Source organism: Heloderma suspectum, chromosome 1 (genome assembly GCF_057233095.1).
Source record: "Heloderma suspectum isolate Gila_16-S chromosome 1, 16-S_ref, whole genome shotgun sequence".
Taxonomy (NCBI): domain Eukaryota; kingdom Metazoa; phylum Chordata; class Lepidosauria; order Squamata; family Helodermatidae; genus Heloderma; species Heloderma suspectum.
The window spans coordinates 212,120,610-212,141,150 of NC_139458.1; the positions used below are offsets into that span (position 1 = coordinate 212,120,610).

Consider the following 20,541-nt stretch of genomic DNA (forward strand, 5'->3'; position numbering starts at 1 on the left):
GTAAATTGTGACTTGAAGCCCATTGAATATTAACAAGGTTTACTTAAATAGTCGTGCTGTATTCTACTGAGCAGTACAGGCTGCTAAGAGATTAACTGTGCTTTGGTGAAATAGTCAGTTTCTTAATGAACCTACGCTTGGAGCAGTTCTACCATAGTCCTAGAACAGCATAGCAGAATTAAAGGAATTTGGTCATACATCTTGAATACTTTTCCCTGAGCACTGAAATGTTGGGAAAACAGGATACCATTTTGCATTTTACGTTCAACCCAACAATTCAACCTGTGCACCAATTTTCAAGCATCTATAAGGGGGGAAACACTAATTTCAAATGGGCAACTTCGAAAGGTTTCATCATCATAGAAAGACAGCAAATACTGTTTGAAAAACTCCTGCAGATATTTTTATTGCCCCTTTGATCTTTTGTGTCATGATATCTCATTGGTTTGGGATCATAAATTGAGGCACCGCATTCCTTACCAAAGAAAAATGTACAGAACAGGAGGCGGAAAAAACCATATGGTAAATGATGCTCATGATGTTTGTAGCTGAAAGAAGACTGAAGGGGAAGAGGCTTAGCAGCTGCTCAGAGGAAGTTGCAATTGTGACCTTAATGCACTACTAAAATGAAGCAGGTGATTGGAACCCTGTAATGACACTTGATAACACAGACCCACATGAATTTAAATGTTTGATCCTTAAAATAAATGCTTTTGATAATAATAATCTTTTTGCTACAGTTATTTATCTCAGATTCACAGATTCTTCTGTCTGCTTTTCAGGTCCTGAAGGACTTGGTTTCACTGTGGTTACCAGAGACTCTTCAGTACACGGTCCCGGTCCTATATTTGTAAAGAATATTTTACCACGAGGTGCAGCAGTTAAAGATGGCCGTTTGCAGTCAGGGGATAGAATACTGGAGGTTTGGAAACTATTCCTTTGCAAATTACCAGAACAGTTATTATTCAGTGGGCTTAAATGTAGTGTACCGTTAAAAATATAATATGACACACACAAAAATGTTACTAGATGAATCCTGTGCTAAGGCACTAGGTGTGAGAACTATAGTGGTCTTCATTTGCTTGACTCATAGGACAGCTGATAAAAGGGATTCTCGATTCATTCACCCAAAGGAGACCTGTTAATATAATCTCTTTGTTTCTCAATTTTTAATCCTATATGGGGTATGGAATATGATCCAAACAACTACTTTAGGCATGCCTGAGGACTTGTGTATCCAGTAAGATTTTGATTTCTATATGGTTTGGGGTAGCGAGTGAGCTGCTGTTTGAGAAAGGCAAGTCCCAAGCATAAAGCCGCTTAGGGTGCCTGGAACCAGCTGTGTGATTCTCCTTTTCCCTGCCAAAACACACTAATTTTGTGCACACTGCTAATGATTGTATTGGGAATGCTCTTTATTGATTTTACGTTCTTTCTTTATTTCTATTTTTTCATTTAAAATCTCCCAGACTGTTGTGACATAAAACCTAGAGGTCCCCTTTTTATTGTAACCCTTACAATAACAAAATGCCCTCACCCCACGTTTTATTTCCTTCATCTTCAAATTGCTTGGAGCAGCCCTCCAAGCACTTGATGGTAGCTAGGGTACACTGGCATTTTCATAGCAGTCAAAAGTAAGACGTCAAGATACTTCAGCACACACTCGTATTCAATCAAAGCTAGGCTGACAAGAGCTGCCAATCAAATGCTGGGGAGTTACTTTACATATCACCTTGCCTTGTGTTAGGGAACTGTTCCCTGTGGTCCCAGATAACTTGGGCCTACCCTAGCTTGGTTGGAATGCAGTCATCTTGAGCCAGCTGTGTGTGGAAGGAACAAACGACTACATATAGAATGTCAGTCACTACCACCCCTGCCACCCATGATACAGAAGTAGTACAAATCCTTACACATGTAAATCATAACACAGTTAAATCTTGCTAGTTTGAAAGGATGTTCTTAGGCATGTTTGTTCAGAAATTCAGTAGGTCTTACTCTAAAGTAAGCGTGCTGATATTGCAACTTTCATCATTGTAGGAGCCAGAGTTAAAATTCAGGTACTGGTGGCTCTAGTTCTGTTGTAAGACAATTACTGTATACTCACGCACACACAGTCATACACACCAAGTTAAGAATAGTTGTCTTGATTCAGTGAAGGGTAATTAATTCATTGAAAAAGGTTTCTGCTTATACCCCCAGACACAGACACACGCATTTATTTATTTATTTATTTATTTATTTTATTAACAATATTTATAAAGTGCCCAATAAGTTGTCTGCACTGTTTACAATAACAATAAACAATATAGTACAGCTATAAACCAAGAGATATAAAACTGAATAAACTCAGCATAACAAAAAATGCTCAGTAATACCCAGAAATAAATTAAACACATTTTAGATGTGAAATTTAAAAGCCTCCAGAAAACAAAAGTGTTCCCCAGGTGCACAAAAGGTCACAAAGTAGGCACCAGGCAACTCTGGGGAGAGTATTCCACAACTGGGGTACCAAGACTGAAAGGAGCCTTCCTTTCTTCAGTAGCCAGCCACCATGCCTCACTTACCCAGAGAAGGGCCTCTGAGGATGGTGTCAGGGTCTGGGTGGTGATCCTTCAACTGGATCCCATCTCTTTAAAAGCTTTATAGGTCAAAACCAGGTCTTTGAATTGGGGGCCCAGAAATTGACTGGAAGTAGGCACAAGAGGCAGTGGTGCAAGATGGAACAGTCCTGGGCTGGATTGAGAGATCCACGAGTGCAACAGCTGGTGAAGATGCTGCACTTGTGATACACTCCACTGCCTATCACTAATGGGCAGAGAGCACTAACCGTGAGTTTGATAGTATGTATCTTAATCTGGGGCCAGTAAATGATTTTGCTGACTGTGTTTGTTTGTGGCAACCGCTAGGTGAATGGTAGAGATGTCACTGGCAGAACCCAAGAAGAGCTTGTAGCTACGCTGAGGAGCACGAAACAAGGGGAGATTGTCTCCCTGATCATCGCTCGCCAGGAGGAAACCTTTCTTCCCCGAGAGCTGGTAATATATTCTTTGTGTAAGAAAGTGAAAAGGAGAATTACTATTTTTCTTGGATGGTTCTTAATAACGATTTTTGAAATCGATAATAGATAATTTATCAGGCTCCGGATCAGAATGTTCATATTTAGCTTACTAAGTGTTACCTTCATCTCAGAAAATGCATACTTTGCATAACCAACGAGATGGAATAATTCATATATTGTACTAGAAGCCAGAGAACGACTAAAACTATATTATTCACCTTATTATTTTTCTTTTAATGTTAGAATCAGAGGGCAGGTCTTAATGACTTGTTTAATTACCAGTGTTATGATGTTCATTACTAGCGAGATTCACAGTTTTCCATGGTGGTAACAAAAATATTCAAAACTGTAGTTTAGTAGTAGAAACCTCTTCAATAAGCTGAAACTGAACCCTGACAAAACCAAAGTACTTTTGGTGGGAGACAAGGGGAGGTTGGGGGAGGTCAACCTGGTGTTGAATGGGGTGCAGCTGCCCCTGAAGGACCAGGTCTGTAGCCTGGGGGTCATTTTAGACTCCCAGCTGTCCATGGAGGCTCAGGTGTCAGCCATGAGCTGGGCAGCGCTGTACCAACTCCATCTGATACGGCAGCTGCACCCCTACCTCCCTAACCATCTGTTCCCCTCAGTAGTTCATGCCTTGTTCTCCTCTCACCTAGACTACTGTAATGCACTCTATGTGGGGTTACCCTTGGAGATGGTTTGGAAGCTGCAGCTGGTGCAGAACGTGGCGGCCCGCCTGATTAAAGGCAGCCATCAGCAAGATCACATCACTGCAGTGCTGAAGAAGTTGCACTGGTTACCAGTTCTTTTCCAGGCCCAATTCAAGGTGTTGGTATTGACCTTTAAAAGCCTATATGGTTCCGGCCCAGTCTATCTTAAGGAGCACCTCCAGCAACACCAGGGATGCTGCTCAATGAGATCGGCCTTGGAAGGCCTTCTGTCTGTCCCATCAGCCAGGACAGCTAGGCTGGTGAGGACTAGGGAGAGGGCCTTTTCAATGGTGGCCCCCACTCTGTGGAATTCACTCCCAAGTGACCTCTGCCATGCCCCTTCTTTGATGAGCTTATGCCAGGCTTTGTAAACCTGGCTGTTCAGGTGGGCATTTAGGGTGGGTTAGGGTTTTTTTTAGAGCAATGTTGTTTTGTTCAGTTGATTATGTTGCATTTTGTGTTGTTATTTGTATTGTACGCCGGCCAGAGTGGCCAGGTATCTGCCCAGATGGGCGGCTAATAAATCTAATAAATAAATAAATAAATAAAATAAAATTAGATGTGCCCAGATATATTGGGCAAGCCTGGTTGACCACCTGTTTGCTTGATCTTTGCCCTTCATGGCTTATCACATCAAATAGGGAGGGGATATTCGGCTGGGTCCAGGAGGTTGTAAATTCCTCCTTGAGAGAGGGAGTGGTTTCAGCCTCCGTAAAGAGGCAGTAATTAGGTCACCCCTGAAAAAGCCTAACCTGGACCCAGAGGATGTTAACAACCATAAGCTGGTAGCTAACATCCCCTTCCTGGGCAAGGTGCTTGAGCAGGTGGTTGCAGGACAACTCCAGGCACTCTAGAAGAAAACATATTATCTAGATCCATTTCAGTCAGGCTTCAAGCCTGGTTTTGGAATGGAAACTGCCTTGGCCACCCTGTGGGATGGCCTTTGGCAGGAGAGGGACAGGGGAATGCGACCATATTGATTCTCTTGGACCTTTCAGCTGGCTTTTGATACCGTTGACCATTGGTATCCTTCTGGATAGGTTGTCTGGGCTGGGAGTTGGAGGCATTGCACTGCAGTAGTTCCGTTCCTACTTGGATGGCTGATTCCAGAAGGTGCTGCTGGAGGATTACTGCTTTGTGCCTTGGCAGTTATGCTGTGGGATTCTACAGGGCAATTATGTATGGGGTTCCACTGTTTTATCTCCCATGCTATTCAACATTTACATGAAACAGTTGAGGGGAGGTTATCTGGAGGTGTGGGCTGAGGTGTCATCAATATGCAGAATGCACCCAGCTCTACCTCTCTTTTTCATCAAATCTAGGTGAGGCAGTTGCTGTTCTGAATCAGTGCCTGGGCATGATAATGGACTGGATGAGGACCAATAAACTGAGACTTAATCCAGACAACACAGAGGAACTGTTAGTGAGTGGTTCATCTGCCTGGCTAGGTGATGTTTAACGTGTTCTGGAGGGGGTTGCATGTCCCCTAAAGGATCAGGTTCATAGTTTGGGGGTGCTCTTGGACCCAGAAGTGTCACTTGAGGCACAGGTGAACTCAGTGGCATGGAGTGCCTTTTATCAGCTTAGGCCAGTATACCAACTGTGCCCTCATCTGGACAGAGATAGCCTAGCTACAGTTATCCATGCTCTGCTAACCTCTCGTTTGGCTTACTGCAATGTGTTATATGTGGGGCTGCCTTTGCAAACGGTCTGGAAACGTCAACTGATCCAAAACAGGGCAGTGTGATTGTTAACAGGGACTGGTGAACATAATCATATCATGTCAATACTTTTCCAGCCCGACTGGCTGCAAGTCCCTTTCTGGGCCCGATTCAAAGTGCTAGTATTAACATTCAAAGCCCTAAATGGCTTGGGGCCAGGTTATCTGAAGGATTGTCTCCTCCCATATGTACCTGCCCAGACCCTAAGATCATCTTCAGGTGTCCTTCTCAGGGAGCCTCTGCCAAAGGAAGTGAGGCAGGTGGCTAACCCGAAAAGGGCTTTTTCTGCTGTGTCACCCCGGCTGTGGAATAAGCGCCCTAGAGAGGTTCACGTGGTGCCTGTGTTGTGCTCTTTCTGGTGCCAGGTGAAGACCTTTTTATTTTCCCAGGCGTTTTAGCATTGTAGTATTCCAGTTTTTTAGCTCTGTTGTTTTAAATCTCTGTCTTGCTGCTAGGTTTTATCCTGGTTGTATTTTATACTGTAATTTTAAGCTATTATGTTTTACATTGTATTTTATGCTGCATTTTGTAGTTTTAATTTTTGTGAACTGCCCAGACAGCTTCGGTTGTTGGACGGTATAGAAATGTAATAAATAAATACACTGCATTTATCCCACCCTTCCTCCAAGGACTACATGGCAGGATACATGCCCCCGCTCCATGATGCTCACAACAACCCTGAGAGTGGGTTAGCCTCTAAAGTAGTGTTTGCTCCAAGGTCAGCCAGTAAGCTTAATAGCTGAGCAGTAATTTGGAACCAGGTCTTCCTGGTTCTCTTGTGACATTCTAACATTTTTGGACTGCAACTCTCATCTTCCGTCGCCGTTGGCTATGTTGGCTAGGGTTGATGTGAGTTGCAGTCTAAAAACATCTGAAAAATGTATATTCCCCACCACTGTTCTAACCACTACATCACACTGGTTCTCACTACGGCTGTTAGTGCTGTGGTTATGGGATATGTTCTACAGTGACATTACACCAGTGGTTTTTACCAACCTCTGCTCTATCCAACAACATCAGATAAAAAAATTATTGGCCTGGCTAGCATTGCTCATATAATCATACAGTTGGAAAGAGAAGACTTTTTTGCCAACCAATTTTACCCAGCCAACTCCCTGCAGTCTACACAATACAGACCAAATTGTATCAGAAGCAGAAGGCTGCCTTCAGAGCAAGTACCAGGTGAAGGTGAAAGAACCAGATTATCTAGACGTTTAAAACGTAATGTTACAGTATCTTAAATATTTGAAAATCCATATAGTGTAATACTTTCATTTGGCCAACTCAAAAGAGCACAAACATGTATAAAGATGTATGTGTGTGGAGACAGGGGGTGGGGTGGGGTTGGTTAACTTCGAGTTGGCCAAATAAAGGTATTACAGTATATGGATTTTGGAATTTTCCTTATGGCCAACATGGCTACCTTTGTTTTTTAAAATATTTAATAGTTGCTCATTTGTCAACTCGGCAGTGATAAATTGCAGAATGAATGTGCAGAGATAGAGAATGCTTTAATTTGAAAACGTTTTCTCTTTCTACTGTACCAATACATAAAGAGGTTTATAAATAAAAAGAAGGTGCTTTTCTGGAATGTAACTCTGCCATCTCAAAAAAATTTAACCTCTTTGGTCTCTTCCCTGTTATCTTAATGGATGTGTCTACTTTTTTTTAATCTTGGAATTTAGTAGGATAAAGGAAGGACAGCACTTCCTGCCTTTGTCTCATTCTCTCCTCTTGGAAGAAAAAAACCCTCTGTCTTCACTTTCTTACTCCAAGAACTCTTACTTTTCCCTTTGTCAAGATCTTGCTTTTATTTAGTTCTGTTTTTACACCCTCTTATTAGTATCACCTAATACAAAGATTGCTACTCTTGAGTGCACGTTTTCTCACATTTCCTCCTTTTGTTTCCTTTTAGCACCTCAGTCCTTTTTAGACTGGCTGTTTTGGCAATGAGAGTCCACTGTTGGTTGGTAGACCTACAGGAAGCCTTAGAGCACATTTAATTGTTGCAAGGTGATCCCCTTATCTTTTTGCAGCTTCTGTCACAGTTTCCTGCACTCTGTGTCCTGATAAGGCTAGAATGGAGTAGGAGTGCTGAGCTTATCCTCTTTCTGGGGATGGGGGGTAGTTTTACTTGGTTGTTTGCTTGCTGGAATGCTAGATTACAGATGAGGACCTTATGACAGCACAACAGAACACAATTAATGTTTCTAGTTTCTGGGCAAGATTTGTCTAATTTTTATATATTTTAACTTCTACATTTTATATTTTAAATGTTATGTGTTATAGTATGTTTTTTAATTGTGATGCATCTGACACGAATAAATAAATAGCCAACACAGGAATTTGAGAAACATTCATAATGCCCTACCTTGTAATTTGCCACTCACCAGTTTTCCTTCGATGAACAGCATCTCTGAGGCAAAATGTGCTGCTTTATACAGGATGCTCATCTAACATTTCCTGGAGTTGAGAAGCCTCCACACACTCCAATGCCTAGCCCAAGAATGGCAAATTTGACACTGGGGAGTAATTATCAGAAATTAATGATCTAAGGTAGGTTTCTTCAAAAATGGTCTCACCACTGCTTCCTCTAAATTAGTGGGGGACCAACCATTCCCTCAAGAAGCATTAATCCCCTCCGAGGCCCAAATACCCAGTGCAGCTCTGGGCAATTTCACAAGCCAGGATGGGTAAGTGGTGGGCCTCATCCTCCAAGCAGTTTGTCCACATCCCCAGGCTGTACAAGCTGAAAGATATCCATGATAACACTGCTAGATGGCACTCTGGATACATCCAGCTGTTAAAACGATAGCATCTAAATTGGCAAAGATACAAGCAACTTACAAAATGGATCACAGTGAGATTTGAGGGCTCAAGTTATTGTTTTCCAGGGCCTGCTCCAGCAAGGCCCTTCACCACCCAAAAGAGCTCTGCTAGGTGACAGATGCAGATGCAATGGTGGAGGGGAAATACGATCTCTTCACCACCATCACCACAGAATAAGATTTCAGTTGGATTTCTAAGTGTGTTTGTACTCGTTTTTTTGGCATTTGTGCTCTAGTTGCTGGCCCTGCCACTTCATTGCCCTTACCTCACCAGAATACCAAGGTGCTGATGTAGCTCTGCAACTGGGTTGAGGACATCGGGGAATGATCCTATTAAGAGCCCAGGTCATCCCCTCATTCCAAGTGGAGACAAGGGCCTTGGCAGAACTGCAAGCTAAGCTTGCAGGAAAATCCCCAAGAGACATAAGAGCATAAGAAGAGCCATGCTGGAAGACCTCAGAAAACCACCTGGATTTGTCAGCCTCCTGGGGTGGATCATCAAATTCCATCCACCACTGTCATGGATGTTACAGGCACCTTGAAGGTCAAACTGCTGTGGTAGTGACCTCCATGCCAATGGAGTCTTTAATGGCTCCCCCACCCACCATTATCCCCATGTCTACTACGGAAAACCAAATCTAAGGTATGTCCTGCCACATACATTGGGCAAGATACTGAGACAGGCCCATAGTTGACATGGAGGCCATTAAATCCTGAGCAACTCCTGTCAAGGCGGCCTCGAAATGAATATTAAATACCATGTTGTGGTCCTCAACACCACACTTCAGAACACCTCTGTCAGCTCAGGCATGGAGACTGTTAGGCAAGGGGGTGGCCATTACACCAACAGAATCCCAATCCTGTGTTGAATTCCCAACACCAGCTACTGACATTTAGAGCTGGCTGACTTGCTGGACTGGGTACCTGATGAAGGAGATGGATTTTCTATAGACCAGAGCTACCCCTCCTCCTCCTCATGCTGCACCATGAACCTTGATAGGCATATCTGAGAGAGGTTGACCCGAGCCCCTTCATCGAACCAGGTCTCAATGTTACAAGCCAGTTTAGCATGCTGTTCCATAATTAGTCCAAACTAAGGCACCCTTTTCCATTAACGAATCTGGCATTCATCAGCAGCACCCCCAGACTCGAGCTGATTGCAGGCAAGCACCCCCCTCCCATGTTACTGAGGTTGAGAGGCACGCTGGAAGAATAAACAGCACAGCATAGAAATTTCTCAGTCGCCTTCCTGGTGGTGTTGCCTCTCACCACCGCAACACCCTTTGCCATGCGTTATACTTATAGTTGCCTCAAGTTCCTCACCTCTGGAACACATTGCAGGCATCAGTGAACTTCAAGTCTCTCAGCCATGGAAAGGCCCTGTTGGCTGCTCGCCTCCAGTTGAGAGCCTCAGATCAAGAGCCCTTGTGCTTTTGCGCCAGCAGCTTGTGCTGCCAGCAAGTTCCAAGGCTTAAGTAAGTTTCCTGGGAGGGGAAGAACCAGCAGAACAAACGCACTGTCAAGTGCCAGTGTGTTTGAAACATTCTACCCCAATCTGCTGCCTTGCGTCTTACTAGAATCAGACTTTTTCTTTCTTTGTCTTGCTTGTTAAAAAGACAAGCATTCCTTCTCCCTGCTCCTACAACTTGTTTTCATTTAAGAAATCTAAGAATGAAATTCAAGCATTGCGTGCGAATCACACTTGCGCGCGTGCACACGTACGTGTGTGTGTGTATGCCTGAGTCACACACAATGCTTAACCGTGGTTTAGCACTATTTTCAGAGCTTGAATGAGATAAAGACATTGCTCCCCCCTCTCCCGTTTCTTAACAAGCCAACTTCCAAATGGTGGTTTCTGAAGCTGGCTATTTTAACTAACCAGAGTTTGTTATAAACCACAATCTCTGGTCATATGTTGCAACAAGCTAGTGTTCTTGGAAAGTGAAACTAAATGCAAAACATTCCTTCTCCCAGCTGCATGGGAGGAGCTTGTTCTAACTCGTGCATGTAGCACTGAAACATGGGTTATCACTGAACCGTGGCTTAGTATTTAACGCAGTTTTCTGTCAGGTGTTGAGGAAGCATCTATCACATGTTGAACTGTGGAGTTAATTTTAATGAAACTGACTATACTCTCCATGATTTCACCTTAGCAGGCTTCTGTTTGGCTTGGAAACCTGCTCTCATGATACATTTGACATAAATGGTTAGTTGTGTTCTAGGAAATACTGTTGATAAATATTTTGGAAACCTGCTACACGTTTCTATAATGCTTGTATCTTCATAGCTCCCATAGCCTGGTAATATTGCAGCTTGCTTTCTCTGCTTTGGTATTGTGTTTTGAAACTATCCAGGGAACCATTACATTTTTAGATGGGTAAAGCAAGACATTTGGAATTGTAAATATATCTATAATTTCTGCCTTTGAAACATGCTCGCTATTAAATTCTACGTTCCTGCAGCAAGGATTAACTGTCTTTCAAGGAGGGCACTTTGCTCCTGACTGGCTTGGTTGAGATCCCAAAAGGCAGAGACCTTTTATAATTTAGGTTTGACCTTCAGTGACATTGCTTCCTTTCTCTCTTAGAGAGTGATGCACAGCTGGTAGGCGTCACAGCAGTTGTGACATGTGAATTCTATATGGTACTCAATATAGTTTGGTAGCTCACTCCATAGCTATATAAAATGGTGTGTTCGGTAGCTGCTCGATGAAATAGTAGCTAGATGGTTTTTTATTGTGAGTGTGTTTTAAATCTCATGACACCTAAAACGAATCAGTCTGAAGTTGGCTCCCCCCACCCCTGCGAAAGTTAGTGCTACTCTTGATTTTCTTCCTTAAATATCACGTCCTTTCCCTGTGCTATCAACAGGATTAATACAAATCTTAATAGCGAAAGAAACTATAGAAGAGAATGTATAAGTACTGCATCCTTCTTTATAGTAGAAAAAAATACCATTTGTGGTTTTCTCTGAGTAAACTTCTGGCTGCTTGAGTATAATTTAGTTTGGGTCATAGTTATGGCGGACACAAATGGACTAAAAAATGAAAGGCATTATCATGTCCTTACCCCAGTGTATACAAGTGGGAAGGTATAGATGCTCTGTTCACAGTAGTATATTTGGTATCTGGGTCGGAACACCTGTGCAAGTTTGCCCCCATTTAGCCACTGGGTACAGTGGGTACACTGGGTACACTGGGTACAGTACACGTGTCGTTGAGTCCTATAATCTTCCTGTGCCCTCTTACACCATGTCTGACATGGAATGGGAAGGCAAGGAGAGGCACAACAGGTCGCCCCCAACTTTGGGCAACCAGCAGCTTGGTCCTTTATGCAGAGGCTGGTCCTACTTGAAGTGCACGGTGTACCTTTCTAGCTACAGCCCAACAGTCCCAATGACTGTGGTCTCTGTGTGTGGTGTGGTTGTGCATTGCCAGGCTGAGCCATCATTTAGTGATGAAGGAGAGAAGGCTGGAGAACACTTTGTTCAGTTACTGAAGAGTGTGAGGTGGAAGGGAGGTGTGTGACTAGGCCAGTTTGCAGTCCAAATGATCACCTTGGATTGCACTGGTTGGTGGGGATATAGCCCACTTTCCCAATTTCTCCACTTTTGCAGATCTCCCAACTGGCCTGGCAATTGAGCACTCTGGCCCCCAAAGGGGAAGAATTGTGCCCAAAGTTTAATCAAATTGCCTCATTCTGCACCTACCATAGTAAGTGCTGCATATTCAAGTTGGAGCTTACATTTACACAGTACTGGTTTGTGTAGACTGTGCCCAGTGGTCTGACACAGTTGTCATGGTTTGACAGTTTTACTCTTCTGGATTGTACTATGGCTGAAATGACTAAAAATAGCTTTAAAATTGTTAGTGAAAATGACACCTCACAAAATTTTACACCCCTCCATCTTTTGTTGTTGAGTTCTGCTGAGTGTTGAGTTTCCAAATTTCAGTGTTTGAGATATGGCATGAACTTTGGATTCTGAATTCTTCTGTGAGGAAAAACATGGTTTTTAGAAGTCTGCAATGTAGATTTCACCATCAAAACAAGATTTTCATTTAATTTGAAGCTTTTCTCTTATATCAGATTCTTAATTCATCTATTTCAAATGCATGATATTCATCTGATTTCAGTTTTTTGTGACATTCTTTCTGGCACTAGTTTAACACTGCAAAGGGGTTTCGTAGAAAGCTCACCAGTAGTATTAATGTGTTAGCTACTTCTTGTAGATAATGTAGTTTCAAAGATCGTTGCAGAAATGAGAATAAAATAATCTAGGGTTCCATTCTGGTGTCTGCCCTCTAGGTATTTTAACCTTATATAAGAATACTGGACAACATATTGCCATTGTTTTAGGTAGATAAACATCACAAAATTGATACATTTGTAATTGTTTTGCACAACCATCAACCACCTGGAGCAACTCATCTCCCACTGACCCCAAAACAATCTTGGTGACCTACAGCCCATAAGTATGTGTAGATAGAGCTGCTTCCTGTGTCAGTATTTGTCTAGGTTGCCAGATGCACATCTGAAAGCACCCTAGCAAACCTACGTTTGCCATATGGTTTTATAAATCGTCTTGCTCCTGTCATAGCATAGGATATAATGGCTGTTGATTGGATTACAAGATATTGGGGCTTAGTTAAGTGCAACTCTGTAAACGTTAACATCAAAGAGCTGTATAATTAACATTGTTTTCATATTAGAAGTGAAGTGAAACCCAGACAGCTCTTTGAGGTATTGCCATTGCTTCAGACGAGAATAAGAGAATCTGACGAAAATTCTTTTGTGAAGCTGATCAGCAAAGTAGAATTGCGACCAACCACAGACTGTCCTCCTTATTATCCAGTTAGCCAAATGTTACTAGTAATTCATGCCAGCTGTTGACAATGTAACAGCTGGGGTAAGGAGCTGGTTCCAAAACTCTGGGGGATTATCTTGATTTGCTTAATTACCAGACTCTACAGGCTGCCTTGTGATTAGTATATTTTATAAGATACATTTGGGTTTTCAGCTATGTAGTAAATACTGTGTTGACTTCTCTGAAGACTGTTTAAAGATTAGGAGAAGGGGGTAAACTGTCTGATAGTGATCTGGTTTGTATTTTCTGGCTGTTTTAAAAGTAAATGGAATACATGAAGCCATGCTACTGTTTCACCTGATTCTGGAAATATTCTTGCCTCCTCTCAACTATCATCCCCCAAAAGGATTGATCATGAGCCCACACTTTTTAAACCAACTTAAAGATGATTTTTCTTCATGCTGGCAAAGTAAGCAAGCCACTTTAATTGGAAACAGTTGTTGTTTAACCCGTGCTGGGCTGCAGCTGTATGTGCTCCCTGAGCAAAATGACTGTGAAAGATGCTCCTCTTATTTTAATGATAGTCCAGAGACCTAGAGATAGATACGCATGCTCACATATACACATGCAAAGGCTTTCACAAATAAGAAAGAGCTAAAAAAAAAAAAGATAGATTTGTCCTTTGTTAGGAAATGGCAGTGTATGTACCTGTGTTTATCTTTGCCTTCATATATGTCAATATCCTGGTGATATGATAGCTTTCAAATAATCCCTTTTTGTAGCAATTATTACTTGTTTCTTTAAAGATGTTACATTCTTGAAAGTAAGATTAAAATCCCCCCATTAACATTTGAGAGTTAAAATTTCCAGAAATTTTGAAGCCATGGGGAAAAGAACCCAGTTTTTCCCCACTTTTTTTCTAGAAAAAAAAAAAATTGGGGGGAAAATAAGCAATGCTTATTTTTTAAGCACTCTTTACAGATCTAAAGTTTGCTGCTTTAGGACAGCCTTCCCTAACCTGGTGCCCTCCAGATCTTTTGGGCATCAGCTCCCATCAGCCTCAGGCAGCATAGCCAATGGTCAGGAATGCTGGGCATTGTAGTCCAAAACATCTGGAGGGCATCAGGTTGCAGAAGGCTGCTTTAGGAACATAAAGCAGCCTTTATGTTCCTAAAGTTTTATTATGTATAACTTGGTTTGCTCATAAACTTACTATATTTTTTAAAACTTTAAAAAGTAAACTCTGTTAGTAAATTTGTAATTATTATCTGAACAAACTATACTTTTACATTTTACATTTAAACATGATAATTTTATGAGCAAACCAAGTTATACAAAATGTATTTTACGTTCCTAATTTATGTCTGACCACATAAAGTAGTCCCTGAAACATCTGAGTCATCCTAGAAACCAGAAGAAGCAGGAAGATCTAGAGGCAAAGGAAGACTTGCGTACAGAACTTGTTCCTGTTTATAAGGAAATTTAGAGAAATTTCTAAACCTGTTCCTGTTTGTGGGATGGAGTTTAGGGAAATTTGGTCTGAAGCAAAAGCTATTGAGATTTTATTTAGTTGGGGAAGACTTTCTCACCTATTGGGAATGGTAACCAGCCATATTTAATTTAAGAACCTTTAAGCAATCTCAACCTGTTATTTGAAGAGTGACATTTTATTCTCTTTTATTTCTGTTAATGAACACTGTATTTTTTGTTCATTTTGAAAGGTTGTCTCTAGTGATAGTGTCAATTCTATGCCTATGCTATAGGAACCAGGCTACTGGGATTCTTTTAGGTAGAGAGGGTTTATTCTAGTGGCAGCAGTTAAAAGGCTTTATAGTTGAGGCAGCATTCCTTAGTGTTATGATCTAATTGAGAACTTTATTAAAAGTTGTGGCAGTGAGTTCTATAGATCCAAGCCTCAAAATTAATTAAAAAAAGAAAAGAAACATAGATGAGTTAACCCACATGCTGTTCTGTCACATCTGGTGACAGTGGTGGGATAATGTACAGTGTTTTTTCACATGTGGGGTTTAGATTAGAGCTGCATTAATTGAGTGCTACAGCATCTCACCAGAACAAGTCCACAAATACAGGGCTCTCTAAAACAAAACAAAACTGTCTAAAAGGTAATATTTTCTTCCATGTTATGATATAAAAACATAAGAGCCATGCTGGATCAGACCAAGGGTCCATCTAGTCCAGCATTCTGTTCACACAGTGGCCAACCAGCTGTCAACCAGGACACAAGTGCAACACCACCCTCCCGCCCATGTTCCCCAGCAACTGGTGTACATAGGCATACTGCCTCTGATACTGGAGGTAGCATATAACCATCAGGACTAGTAACCATTGATAGCTTTTCTTCTCCAGGATATGGTGACTCTACTCATATGTTGTGAAACTAAGCATGACTTGGAGCATTCCTAAATGTCTATCAGCAAAAGATACATTAGATCAATAATTTAAATAAGGAATGGAAGAAATAACTCTGCTGGGAATCTTACAGAGAGGATTAAAAAAACATTTTCCCCATGGCTACATTATTTCCAGGCATTTTACATCTCTAGTCTTTCTATAAAAGTCTTCTTATTACACAGTTTTTAGATCTCATTTGGGGAGAGTAAAGGCTGGGTAACTATATATAAACACGTTGTCTTAAATTCTAAAAAATATGTATTTCATAATCCAAGGCTGTTCAATTTTGCAATTTTTCAGAAAAGAACAAAAACAGTCTTTGGGGGGAAAACCTGGGGAAAACCCATTTCCCCCCCAAATTTTTCTGGGCCTTCACATCTCTACTTAAAGGAGAGAATATCCATAAAAGTTTTAACCATAAATGTTCTTGCTGTGTGTACATTTGCTATGTGTACCTGTGCCATACTATGCACAGCACAATGCTCAAGTTCATGTAAAAGCTTCATTTTAAAATATTAAGTTATGAATCAGTTATGTAGATTTTAATAAAATCATTAGGAATAAACGTAACATCCCTTGTATATTTGAGTGCTTTGTATGCTTGTCTATATAAGTAAATTATGTGGTGTTCAGTTAGGAATTTGTTATCAGCGATCCTAATTTCTGGATAAGTGGAAAGGCCAAGAAAGCAGATAACTGGAATGCTTGTGCTTCCTTGCAAATTAGATGCTTTTAAACATGTGTTCAGTTAAAACATGCTGGTTTTGTATGAAGCAAGCAATTCACAGTTATGTAAATATTTTCTGTCCTTGACACAGAGAGCAACTTGACTGCTTGGTGTAGTATAGAGGTTTTTAAGACTGGCTAGGCACAGCCCATTCTAATTAAGTGGAGATTCTTGGGCTTAAGTTGATTTGTCCAGGCCAGTGTGTAGTGTTAGACTTGGATGTTTGAGGCCCCACTTAAAGCATCTTGTGCAGCTGTAAAGCTTGCTGGGTGGGTGGCCTCTGGCAAGTCAGAATCTCTCAACATAATCTACCTCTTGGGTTTGTTATAAAGGTAAAACGAGATCAAAGATAGAGCATAATTTGCCCTCAATACTTAGGGAGGAAAGAGTAGCAAAATCACCTTCACTGAGACTAAAGCTAAAGCTAGTACAACTTTCATTAAATCCCTTCATTCCTGTTATATAAATATGTGGGGGAGAGTTCTACAATTTGGTAACTCAAATTACTGCTAAACTGAGGGTCAAACTATGTAGTCTACAGCTTTCTAAGGATGGGTGTGTGTGTCCTGATCCAGATGAAGACCATGATGTACATGAAGGGAGAAGTTTAATCCTTCCTCCCCAGCCATGTGCCCCTACACCACCTGCACAGCTGCAGAGATAGTAAAAAAGCAAAAAAAAACCCAGAACCATTGGTGTAAATGGGAGCTGTTTTTACTACCTCCAACTCCTTTGCTGGGGAGCAGGGGAGCAATTCTTTTGTTTTCATGAGGGAGTGGCTAGGTGGGAAATATCAAACTTCCCGTCCTTGTGTGCTGCAATCCCAATCCAGATTGTCGCGGGGTGGCGGCGATGGGGGTTGAGTACAGAAAACACATGGGGAGCTTCAAACTACATACTTAATGTATGTGTACTTTGACTATTAACATGGACAATATTTGGAGTCTAGCATTGTTTTAATAAGACTCACTCATTAATATCAGTGCAACATAGATATTACCAAATTCTGTGTCTGTGGCCAGACTTTAAAAAATCTTACTAGAAAGGTAATAATGAATAAATATAGGCTGCAAAGCATCTTATTTTCAAATATTTCTGTCAGATAATAGTTATGTGGCACCAAGATATTGCTCTTTAATCTTGCGTGATTCTTTCTGAAAAGAACACTGGGAGAATGCAAATGCGTAAGCCTTTGAAAATGATCCCTTCTTAGTCCATTGCCTCTTGCACTCAGATCTGAATGGCACTCGGGGGAGTATGTTCCCCTTATCAGAACTGAGCAGCCAGGCAAGGGGGCAGCCAGCACACATTGGAGAGGCCGTGATGGTGTGTGCTGGTCAAGGACATCTGACAGTGAGTGAAAGGTCTCTAGCTATGTTAAATAAATGCTGTTTCCTTCCCGGCTTCAGAAAGAGCTAATGTTTTTGTGAGGTTCTTTTTTGGCCACAGAACAATAGGGATAGCTAAGACAGCCCTTGTGCCAAGGGAGATGTGCATTAGATTATCATAAATCCACAGATAGAAAGTGCAGTGGTCAATGAGTGTCGGCATTCTTAGATTAAATAACAGGGTTTAATTGAAAAGGCGTCTCGGGAAAGGGAGAGGACTGAGACAAGACTGAGCATACATTAACATCAGCTGGACAGAGAAGAATTTATGTGATAGGGAACAAGTTTAGGATGGTTTTAAAAAATAAGAATTTAAGAGTCCTTACCTTTAGTAGAGAAGGCTGACAGCACATTTTGCTGGCATCCAACATGCATGGAAAGTTACAGGTAGCTTCCTACTTTGGGGCATGGGAAGAGGTTTGTTTCATCTCCCCCCCAACACCCCTCCCCCACGCACGCACGAGTTCAATTTCAGTAAAATTGGCAGTATTAAGGCTATGCCATTCCCAACTGCAGAGAAGTCTGTGTTAAAATAAGAAAATATCACTTGTCAGTGTGCCAGGTTACATGTCCGGTATATTAGGAGAAACTTTTGGGAAGACTAAAACTATCTGATGATAACCGAAAGAAAATACTGTTATGAACTATTAAAGATTGGTTACAAGAAGGGGAGGACAGGCAGCAGAAGAGAAAGTAATAGTGAAAGAGAAAGTGGATTGCAATGCCACTTGTGAGCTTAGGAAAAGGGGGAAGGGTGGAAGGAGCGGTCAGTTGCTCCAGTCCAATGTAGCTACTTAAATTATTTCTAGCCTATGTAACAGTGATGGAAGCTTCTTCCTGCATCCAAGAAAACTATCCAAGATGTGAGAATTATTTAGCCAGACTCTCCGGCACTCTTTGTGGAATTTTCTAAGCTTTCTTAGCCAAAATCAAGCACGAGGTTAAATAAATTATTAGATGTTCTTAGCCAAAATTCTGCTCTTCGTATTTTCTTCATGGGGACACAGTAAAAACAATAACTTCTTTTGAAACAGCCAAATGTTCACTGTGGAATGTGTTACCTTTCAAGCTATACAGGAAAGGGTATGGTTGTGAGAGTATGGGGTTGAGCCTGGTTTATGGTTTATCTTAAGGTGGAATGAAGGTAATGCTTGGATTAATCAAGTCAGAACTATACTTTGAACAAAGAACTGCTTTGGGGCAAAAAAGGTTCCAAAGAGGGTTATGCTGGGACAGAAAAGAAAAATGAAGGCGCTTTCGTTGGAAATATTAAAACAGCAATATCTATTTGAAGCACTAATACAAAGGAGTAGGATCATAGCTCAGTGGTCTCCAAACTGTTTTGATCGTGTTCCCCTATGATTAAAAAAGTTTTGTGCGTGCACCACAAATATATGTTTGTTTATTTATTTATAAATTATATACATGTACTACTGTACTAATATGTTACATATATTTTATAAAACATACACAAAAATAGAAATTAAAAAAGGATTTTTTTATTTTTAACAGTACAACCCCCCTTTTTGCTTTCACTAAAGAAAATGTTATTAATAATAATATTTTTAGTGAGAGCAGTGTGCTTCCAATATGCTTCATTATTTTCGAAAATCTCGGTTTAACATGTTGTGATACAGCGATTTGAAAGTCTGGTTCTAAGTTCAGTTTATTTCGATACTTGGCTTTGATGGCTGTCGTGGATGACACAGCTGTCATAACATGCGCTTCCTTCTCGGCTTCCTTCTGCCAAAGGAGAGTGGGGAGGGTTAATCTCCTTCCTGATCTCCTTTGTCAGGGTGATAGCTGCTCTGGTGCTGTGGCTTCCTCTGCTGTGCATGGCTGAGACTGGCGCAGTTGCTCTCGGTGGCCACGGCAGAGGCAGGATAGGACTGGAGCTGAGAGAGAAGTGCCATGGAGCTTCCCTCTTGGCTCCTGTCCCACCCTGCCACCGCCACCATCGTCATCATTGCACACAGCGGTGGCTCGTCCGGGCAGTGCTCAATTATCAGGCAGCTCATGCACCCCAATGGATTGTCTTGTGCGCACCCCACTTTGGAGACCACTGCCATAGCTCAGTGGTAGCGGTAACTAGTTTATTAGTTATTGGCTTTCCACTGTTGTGCTCACATTGTTGTCCAGTTTTTAAAACTTGAAATGCTATCTATATATCTAAAGTGTGTGTGTGTGTGTGTGTATAATTTAAAAATCTCTTATTTAAATGAATGAGTAAAATGAACAGTGATGTAGGCATTTTTTGAATTCTTTTAATAAATTATTGATAGTCATCAGGACAAAGAACAAAGACATTCATGTTGGAGCTTTGGTTTGCTGACATGTGTCCATGCCTCCAATTCTAATTTAAGCTTAAAGAATATTGATTCAGCTACCCATTCCTGTCCAGTTCCTAAGTTTGATATATACTACATATGATGAATTTGCAGAAGCTTGCAATATATGAGTGGGAATTGACTGCAGACAAGTGCTTAAATTTAGTAAAATTACTATTTGTAGTTGTGTAAGAGTCTAGAGTTGCCAGGTAATGCCAGCTGTCATAAAATTGATTGAGAAGTTATTTATCCTTGAAAACAGATATCAGAGATGTACTTGCAAATCTTCCTGCCTTGGGACATTTCCTAGTGAGATGTCTGGTTAGTCCAGACTACTTGTAATTGAGTTGTTACATGTGGATGATCAGTGAACACGCTTGGTATTTTCCCAGTATACCTGATTATACTGCATGGCTTCTTTTTTTAATAAGAGAAGAATACTTTTCTATATGAGTGAAACCCTTTCATTTTCTTTTGTTCTTGCCATAATGTCATAGTGTACATTATAGTAAGGTTTTCTTGCTGATTCTGGTTTGTTTGTTTTATGTTTCTGTTGTAAAGCAGGTA

The 20,541-nt window shown here is 41.1% G+C and overlaps 1 protein-coding gene across 1 annotated transcript in view; it reads left to right on the top strand.

The window, feature by feature from the left end:
• Window positions 1–20,541, top strand: part of PARD3B (par-3 family cell polarity regulator beta) — a 679,914-nt gene that overhangs the window by 222,697 nt on the left and 436,676 nt on the right. Inside the window, exons 9-10 of the mRNA XM_084818423.1 lie at window positions 783–922; window positions 2,907–3,035. Coding sequence (XP_084674549.1) covers window positions 783–922; window positions 2,907–3,035 — 269 coding nt within the window. The remainder of the gene's footprint in view (window positions 1–782; window positions 923–2,906; window positions 3,036–20,541) is intronic.